The sequence below is a fragment of the Sinocyclocheilus rhinocerous genome, unplaced genomic scaffold, assembly GCF_001515625.1.
Source record: "Sinocyclocheilus rhinocerous isolate Xijiao unplaced genomic scaffold, SAMN03320098_v1.1 scaffold1121, whole genome shotgun sequence".
Lineage (NCBI taxonomy): Eukaryota > Metazoa > Chordata > Actinopteri > Cypriniformes > Cyprinidae > Sinocyclocheilus > Sinocyclocheilus rhinocerous.
Window position 1 is genome coordinate 262,088 of NW_015670367.1, and position 9,804 is coordinate 271,891.

General features: G+C 36.6%; 1 protein-coding gene and 1 long non-coding RNA gene across 2 annotated transcripts in view; one reads left to right on the forward strand and one right to left on the reverse strand.

Moving 5' to 3' along the window:
- Positions 1–1,515, reverse strand: part of LOC107734149 (uncharacterized) — a 15,948-nt gene extending 14,433 nt beyond the window's left edge. Inside the window, exon 1 of the long non-coding RNA XR_001639070.1 lies at positions 1,506–1,515. This is a non-coding gene — a long non-coding RNA (uncharacterized LOC107734149). The remainder of the gene's footprint in view (positions 1–1,505) is intronic.
- Positions 1–9,301, forward strand: part of LOC107734146 (insulin receptor substrate 1-B-like) — a 17,580-nt gene extending 8,279 nt beyond the window's left edge. The window contains exon 3 of the mRNA XM_016546015.1: positions 8,957–9,301. Within this exon, the coding sequence (XP_016401501.1) occupies positions 8,957–8,964 (8 nt within the window). The 3' untranslated portion in view covers positions 8,965–9,301. The remainder of the gene's footprint in view (positions 1–8,956) is intronic.
- The last annotated feature ends 503 nt before the right edge of the window (positions 9,302–9,804 follow it).

Here is a 9,804-nt window from a genome sequence, read left to right on the forward strand (position 1 = left end):
TTTTTTTTTTTTTTTTTTTTTTCTGTTATATGAATTGCTTTAGAAAGTCTTTGTAGTCTACATCTGATCCTGCAACCTTATTGGACCTGATGAAGCAAAACCTCTGAATAAAGGAACAGTGTCATTTTATTCAAAGGCCTATCTCAATACAAATAGTGCAGTGATCACAAGATGTCTTGTCATCATTTTACAACATATAAATAGAAAGTTAGCTTAGAAAAGTTTTCTGTCATCTTAAAGCCTTTAACTTGCACAGGGATTTTCTAATTTTAAATTAAATTAAATAATACATTTAAGAGTACAGTGCTAAATAGAGAAAATAGTTTAATAGTAATAATAATGTGGCTTAAAAGGATTGTTCAACCAAAAATTTAAATTACCCCATGATTTACTCACCCTCAAGCCAACCTAGGTGTATATGACTTTCTTCTTCCAGATGAATACAATTGGAGTTATATTAAAAAATGCCCTGGCTCTTTCTAGCTTTATAATGGCAGTGAATGGTGGTCAAGATTTTGAAGCAAAATACAGTGCATCCATCTATTATAAAAAGTGCCTCACACGGCTCCATGGATTAATAAAGGCCTTCTGAAGTGAATTGATACATTTGTGTAAGAAAAATATCCATATTTAAAACTATAAACCGTAATCTCTAGCTTCTGCTAACTGCTGTACATGCGTACACGAGAGAGTGGCGTTCCAGCGGATAGCATAAGCTCCGGTGAGAATATCCTAGACTCGTGAGAACCAAGTTTTGTTTACAGCAAAGGAAAACCAGTCTAATCTTGGTTTATATCGAAACCCTTACGACATTTTTCTTAACAAATCCTTGTTTTGTACTTCTAATTGACCGGTGTTTTGTTTTGCTCTCTCCTCTGCTCTTCCGTGTTTGCTATTTCTCGGGTATATAAAGTTTTAAATATGGATATTTTTCTTATAAAAACGCATCAGAGCCATGTGGAGTACATTTTATGATGGATAGATGCACTTTATTGGACTTCTATGGGACTATTGAATATCAACAGCCATTCACTGCCATTATAAAGATTGAAAGAGCCAGGACATTTTTTAATATAACTCTGATTGTATTCATCTGAAAGAAGAAAGTCATATACACCTAGGATGGCTTGAGGGTGAGTAAACCATGGGGTAATTTTCATTTTTGGGTGAACTATCCCTTTAATAGAAGCCAGTTATTTTGTAAATAATATTTGAAAAGTGAATAATTAAAGAATTAGTTCACTTCCAGAATAAACATTTCCTGATAATTTACTCACCCCCATGTCATCCAAGATGTTTGTGTCTTTCTGTCTTCAGTCGCAAAGAAATTAAGGTTTTTGAGGAAAACATTCCAGGATCTTCCAGACGAGCATTTGTGGTTAAAAAGTATATACATTTTTATTTTTTTTAAGAAAATGACAGGTCGTTTCGCTAGATAAGACCCTTATTCCTCAGTTGGGTTCGTGTAGAGCCATTTGAAGCTGCATTGAAACTGCAATTTGGACCTTCAACCCGTTGGCCACCATTGAAGTCCATTATGTGGAGAAAAATCCTGGAATGTTTTTTATTTGTGACTAAGAAAGAAAGATATGAACATCTTGGATGACATGGAGGTGAGTAAATTATCAGGAAATTTTTATTCTGGAAATGAACTAATCTTTTAATGTTAGTGTCACTTTAAAGGCGGCATGAAACGGAAGTTGCGATTGTCTTTTCTTCTCTACTGTGACATATATCCGAGTATACGGCATCTGAAATGAGAGGGCGGGACTTGATTTCGTCCTTCGGGAATTGATTGGATCGTTGGAAGCTGGGGTGTTGCAAACAAAATGGAGGCAGATCTAAGATGTCAGTTTGCAGTTAGTGGTGGGGGGGATTTCTCTCCACTGGATTCACAGCCGACACCCAAGCATGAATAAATGTTTTATTTATTAAGGATGACGACGACGATCAACGGCACAAAACATGCCTAAAACATGCCTCCTCCATCAGGTTAAGTCATATTCATGAAAAAAATTAGTTTGCGATGTCCTAAGAGTAATGTTGTCGTAATATCCTAATATCTTTTCAATGTTTAGGGGTAACGTACTCCCTCATGACTGGTGTCAGTGCTATAAAGTGAAGCATCAGCCTCAGCTTCAGCTTTTCCCCATGTCGTTTATTCCAAGGGCACATGAATTAAAAAAAAATAATGAAGTGCACGGATCTATTATTTATAATAAACACTACAGTATTCCATTAAAAAATAAGAATTTTCAATTTTGATTTCATGGTGACTTTAAAAGTATTTCCCAAGGAACAGACTGAAATTTAAAGGCACAATATGTAATTTTTCATTGCTAGAGGGCGCGTATTCAAAGTTTGATGACGCCGTGACTGAGTGTGGAATCATGGGAGTTGTCGTCTTCATCCCCACAGCCGATGCAATCTGACGGGACTCGGGCAGAAATCATGTTCATGGATGAGCTAATGATTTATTAACGTAGTAGAATGAAGCAGGGTGAGGCTGAAAGCCGTCGACACGAAACGAGGCAGCTGAACGAGCGCGACACACAGCTCGAAAGCAGTGGAGCTTTTATTATGCCACAGTCGACCGCTTCCGCTCCTTCCGGTCGTGCGTATGTGGGGGAACAGCGCTGTTTTATCATACTAGATACATTTGAAAGTTCTGTTATAATGCTACTCTGTGCGGTCGTCACCGGTCTATTAAAACGCACAACATATTAAAGCGTCTTTGGTGTTTCCATATTTTCTTTGGGATAATGTAAGTACACAAGTCAGCAAAATATATAACACTGTTCTAGTGGTTTTTGGACATTTTAATAAAAGAAACTTACATATTGTGCCTTTAAGGTGTTATTTACTGAATCGCAACATCACTATTAAAGTTGATATTTACTAACAGTCTGGGATTTACTCTGAGGCTCTGGGAATTGAATGTAATGCTGTACTGTTGACTGTACAATTTGACTGTACTGTTAATATACATGCTTGACCTTTTGAAGGTTATTTTTCAGAGTTTTGAGCCTTGTTTATTCCAGTTCAAGCCTAGAACTTTCTATGACATGAAAAAATATGCTTTTGTAGTGGAAGAGAAAAGATTTGATGCTTATTTTGGATGTTTGATTTGTCCTATACGTCAAAGGAAGACTCATCCGTTTCGTTTCCTTAGTGATACTAATGAGAATGTTGTTCGTTTTCTCCCCCCTGCTTGTCTGTCTTTCTCTCTCAGTCTCTGCTTGTCAGCCAGAGATTCAGCACCGTCCTCTCCAAGTCTTTGACAGTATCACACACATACATTTATACATGCTCATTAGGGTCGAGGTGTAAAATCTAGACTGACAGTCACAGGCCCTCAACCAAACAACTATTTCTCCTGCAGCTCTAGTTACTACTGCCGTGCATGTTTTTTTAATGAAATAAAATGTGTTAATAATTAGTTATAATATACCATGGTCCTGGAGATCTTTGTGTGGCCAATGGACCCTTTTCACAGACTGTGATAACATTTATTAATGTAGTAAATGTAGCAAAGTTTTATATATATTCATTTTTTTTTATTTTATGTACATCTATAACACTATGCTTTATGTTATATCACCTAAATTAAAACTAGTTTATATTACCTTGACATTAAATTAAAACTAGTTAATGCTGATGTCAGTGTTTCTAACACAATGGCTGAGGGAGGGATGGCAAATTTCTCTCCCCTGAACACTGTAGGCAACTTCAATTTTTTCCTCCTTTAGAAAGTCATAGAAACGCTATTGTGGATTTTTCTTTTGCTATTGAAGCAAATGGGAATGCAAATACACACGTGTTGTAGTTTCCATTCACCACTAGAAGTTTACACTATGACCGAAAACCCTGGAAATGTGAAAAGTGTCCATATTTATACACCTTGTGTGGCCATCCTTATCAAAAACCTGAACCAGCTAATAAAGGTCTTCAGGATTATTTGAGAATTACTGACAGGTTTGTAAGAGCCAGGTTGGCCCTAAACTGTGCAGGAAAGTAAGATTTTGCTTGTGGTTAACTGTCAATAAATGATCAAAATTATTAATGCTAACTCTTGTTAGGCTGCCCATAGTTCTTAGGCTGGGGCTTGTTCATCTGATCCTGTAAATTTTTATTTGTTTTTTTTATTTCTATTATGTAAATATTCTAGTAATTTTCTAGTAAATATTGCTTAATTTTAGTGATTAAGTGGATTAAGTAATCCAGGGTTAATTTACAACATGTTTTTTGCACATGCCTTCCATGATGGACAGTAAGCCAATACATTTTTGAATTCATCTTTGAAATCCTGAAAATAAATTTCAGTCTAGACACTCATCCGATGAGACTGTAAAAGACTGTCAGTGGAAACTGCTACCATATATGTTAAGCAAACACCATCTGCATGTGTGTGTGTGTGTGTGTGTGTGTGTGTATGAGTGTATGAATATGGGTATATGTGTGTGGGTAGGTGTTTGTCTGCAGGGATAGAGATTATGGTTAATTCAAGTGGGTGTACTGAGAGCAGAGCCAATTGATCTGTCTGCTGTTAACAAACCATTCACACACACATACTGTCACACACAAACACTCACTCATGTGTATGCACTCAGAGCAGGAGTGGGTATAGGCATAGTTAGACTGATAGTTGGGATGAGAAAGAGAGAAAAAATACAGTAAAAACGGTAATATTGAATATTCCTGCAAAGCTGCATTTCCAGCAGCCATTACTCCAGTCTTCAGTGTCACATGATCCTTCATTCTAATATGCTGATTTGGTGCTCAAGTAACATTTCTTATTATTATCAATGTTAAAAACAATTGTTTTGTTTTTTTGTGGAAAAAGTCATATTTTGGGGAGGATTCATTTATGAATAGAAAGTTCAAAAGAATGTTTATTTCAAATAGAAATATTTTTTAACATTATAACATGAAATGTCTTTACTGTCACCTTTGATCAGTTTAATGCATTTCCAAAAAATCTTACTGACCCCAAACTTTTGAATGGTAGTGAACAATATAGGCATCTTAAATGTGCTGTAAACACTAAACACCATTCTAGATAGTCAAATCTAGCCTTAATATAATTGGCTGATACACTCACACACTCAAAGGCCTGTTTTCTCTCTCTTGGCCTTTCACATTTATGTCACACTCTGCTTGGCAAGTCCTCTTCCACAGATCCATACAACATTCACAATTCACAATTTTTCCTTACACACACATCCCAAAGTACATAAACAGACCCAAACACATGCAAACCATTCTCTACGTGTCTCTCTCTCCACTAGCACATGCAGACACACACATCTGTCCTAGCCTATGTGTCTTTGAGCTTGTCTCACTCATGTCTCAGATCCATACAACATTCTCTATCACAATTTTTCCTTACACACACATCCCAAAGTACATAAACAGACCCAAACACATGCAAACCATTCTCTACGTGTCTCTCTCTCCACTAGCACATGCAGACACACACATCTGTCCTAGCCTATGTGTCTTTGAGCTTGTCTCACTCATGTCTGTTCTCTATATTTGGAAATGACAGTGTTTGTCTGTTAGAGAGAAGAGGAGGGAGCCACCAATTCAGGATGGAGAAACAACGTTGTGATCCAGATTATAGTAAAATGATCTAGCAGTTTACTATAGTCAAATGGATGTGTTGTCTTTTACTCAAGACATTTCACTCCTCCAAGTTGTTTTCATGAGGCAGGGGGAGTCACACTGTGTGCATGTTTGCATGTACAGATATGATCTATTCACTCTGTACTGTAGCAAATTAGTGGTGGAATATTCTCATAGGCGCCATTTGTGTGTCCCAATGACGTACTACTGCTTCCTATGATTTACAGGATATTGAACTTAGTTGAACTCACATCATTTGTTGTATGACTCTTTTAAATGTTTGTCCGTCTTCAGAATATCAGCCAACATTCACATCCCTGTTACCATGCCCTGTTACAATCGCCAAATGTTAGGGTTGTGAATGTTTAGCTTGACTGTGATTTAGCAAATCAGTTTTGTTTTCAGTTAAATGCATTAAAAATTAAAAATTACAATTAAAATGCATTTTCTATAAATTCATAATTATTCAATTCGATTGAACAGCGGCTAGATTCAGTAAATTTTAAGATTTTATTAATTTGAATCTTCCTATTAGACTTGCACCAAAAGAAACTGTAAAGGAAAAGCATTGTCTATATTTCTTGAATTACCTAAAATTCAATTGTTAATAATTAGAGGTAGTATTGGGGTGGTGGAGAGATGCTAGAAGCATTGTCACTTGAAGCAAGGTAAGGATTTTTATATAGGCCTATATATGCAAATTTTTACCATGCTCCTCTAAACCTTTAATTAAACCTTCACCGGGTTGAAATAATAAGTACCGATAAATGTTTGTAAGTAACCATACATTTAGGATTGAGGTAGTAATTTAAGAATCGGCCTTTTGAAAAATCCATGCCTTTTTACCACTAATCCACATTTTATTGGGGGGTATACAGTCTATCCCAGGGTTGCCAGGTTTTCACAACAAAACCCGCCCAATTACTCAAAACTAGCCCAATCATGTTCCGGGGGGTAAAATACATGTTTTTTGGTAGGGTTACCCTGGTAAAATCGCATTCCAGTGGCTAAATATCACATTATTGGGGTTGCTTCAACCAGCGGACATGAAAAACAACCCGCGGCAACCGTGTTAAAGTATCCCAATTCCGCGGGAAAACCACGGACTTGGCAACACTGCTCAGTAGATCAGCATGGTCTCTTAGCTGAATTAAAGAGGTCATATGATGCGATTTCAATTTTTCCTTTCTCTTTGAAGTGTTACAAGCTCTTGGTGCATAAAGAAGATCTGTAAAGTTGCAAAGACTAAAGTCTCAAATCCAAAGAGATATTCTTTATAAAAGTTAAGAGTCAACCACACCTACCTAAAACAGCTCGTTCTAACACGCCCCCACATATCTACGTTTTATGTTTACGCGGCGCGATGCAATGCAACACGTAAAAAGACAGTATAAGTCATTATAATCGGTAAATATGTCCCCACTGGATGCGACATAATTCTGGTTTGTAATGGGTTTTAATGTTTTTGTCTCGTCACTCCGACCGGGACATGGCATCACAGTATGGTAAGGGGCGTAACATTTCCGTCACACGCTTGAGGTATTCGGCCAATCACAACGCACTAGATAGCTGGCCAATCACAGCACACCTCGCTTTTCAGAAGGATGAGCTTTGTAAAAATCGACGCGTTTCAAAAAGGCGGGGCATAGAGGAGAAACAATAATGTACAGTATGTGGAAAATAATGTGTTTTTTGAACCTTAAACCGCATAAACACATTTCATTACACCAAATACACCAAATAATGTTCTTTTTAGCAACATCATATGACCCCTTTAAAAGAACGCAAACTTTAATTCTACAGGATTGCAGCATTGCAGTAAAGTGAAGCATATTTTTACATTTTGCATGTGTTATGTGTAGAAGTATGGTGAGCGTGACATCATATTACGACTGCAGTGTCTATAGAAATTTCACATGCTCAAAGTCTAGTGTGACCGCGGCTTTAGACAGGGTGGAATCGTTGTCGTGTGTATGAGCTTACACCGACTTTCACAGGAAGGAATGTTTGCAGGGTGTGTGGGCACACTCACTTTTACACAGGGAGGAATGTTTGCAGCTACATCTTTGACTGTGAACCTGTCTGGCCTTTTTGTGCATATAGACTGATGTGTGCGTGTGTATGTGTGTGGGCATCGGGAATATGATATCAGATTTGTGTAAATCCACGTATAGCAATACTGGCAGTAAAAAGGGCAGAAATAGAGTATTTTGATGTTTCTTAAATATGTCTAACAGTGAAAGTGCAGGGAAGAAAAAAAGATGAGAAATTGAGAACTGAGAAAAAAAAGTGGAAATCCCATGGGACCTGTACATTGATGCTTTTATACAAAGAGTAGAAGAAAAATAGACAGAAAGAAAGACTCTCAAGTAAACAGAATAAAAAAGTGATGATCAGTTTCTAGTTACGCTATTATCATTACTGTCTATTCAGTTTCCTTTTTGATATTTTTCAAGTGTGTTTCTCTGCTTGAATGTGTGTGTGTTTGTGCGTATCTGAATCTTTTCCCACTGTCTCCTGTCTCTAGACTAAACTGAAAGTGGTTTGGTGCCTCTGTGGCTATGTTATCCTCTGGTATGCTGTTTGTTTTAACATTGAGACTAAGAGTATGAGACTGCGTAGGTAATGGCATACAGTAGACTGGCACCAGTGTCCTCTAATGACCTCACATCTGAAGGCAGCACTGTGAAAACACATCATTTTGTGTTTGCTACCTTGAGATTGTAAACAGTCAGAATTCAGAATAAAAAAGCAAAACATAAACACAATTTTTATGGCAAAAATTTATCTCTGAAAAAATTAGCACAACAAATTTTCTGGCCAAATTTGCTGATTCAAAAGTACTGGAAAGAATGAATTTTGAGATTTTTTTAAATGTTTTTGAAGTCTCTTATGCTCAATGCTGCATTTTTTTTTTTTTTTTTTTAATACAGTAAAAATTGAAATATTGTGAAATATTATTACAATTTAAAATATCTTGTCTATTTTAATACACCTGTATTTTAAATAAAATTAAACTTATTCCTTTGATGTCAAAGCTGAATTTTCAGCAGCCAATACTCCAGTCTTCAATGTCACATGATCCTCAAGAAACATTCCTTATTATTATCATGAATTATTTATTATTATTATTTTATTTAAAAAAATTTACTGACCCGAACTTTTGAACATTAGTGTATATAATTATATATTTTAATTCATTTATTTTACTGCTCACCTGCAATAGACATTAGATTTGTATATTTTGTCCTTAACAAGTAAGTACTTTTGAATTTTTTTGAAATACTTTTAAGATGCCTAACCGAGTGTCTCTGTCTGTTTTTTTTTGCAGATTGTTAATGTGCTCCTGCATTCGGACCAGTCAGCACCTGTCCTTCCTGCGTGAGTGTGTTTGTCTGTGTGTGCACCTGATGTGTCCTGAAAAATGGTGCGATTCCCCACATCCCTCAGCAGTGGACATGCAACTGCCCTTGCCTCATAAAAACATTTACTCTCATTGGTTGCCATTGGTTCGATCAAAATAAAATTTGTGCCAAAAGACTATCGGTCATTTCCGTCAGACATCACTGAGATGGACATGTCCTTCAGCCGCTTATGAAGGGCCACTGCGACTCTGACTGCCAACCAGGAGCCAGTGATATTCCTTTTTTCCTCTACCACATACTTTCAATTATTGTAAGAGAGATGTTAAATAGTATAATGATAGATCAAAAATATATAGCAGACATAATATTACTGAGAATATATCTATCTATATATAAATACAACTTTTTTTTAGAAAAGTGCCTCATTTTTGATTGTAGCCATTTTTACACATGCAGGTCTCAATGTGCTCTGTAAAAAATGCTTTCGTTTTTTGTTGTTGTTTTGCTTTCCCATTGCTTTGTGTTCGCTATGTTGAACAAAGTCGAAAGACAGATAGTTACAAGTAAGTGAAGTGAAGAAAAACTATTGGATAGATGGAAGAGCTTTGTTTGCTATGGTTTATATAATCAGATTGCCTTACTGTGCTGTATTTGTGTATGTGCTTAAGTGAGTGTGTGTGTGTGTGTACCTGTTTTTCTATTCTGGTGGGGACTTAAACCTGAATACACACAGACTCATGGGGACTCGTGTCACGGTGGGGACCTAAATTGAGGTCCCCACGGATAAACAAGCTAATAAATCACACATAATGAA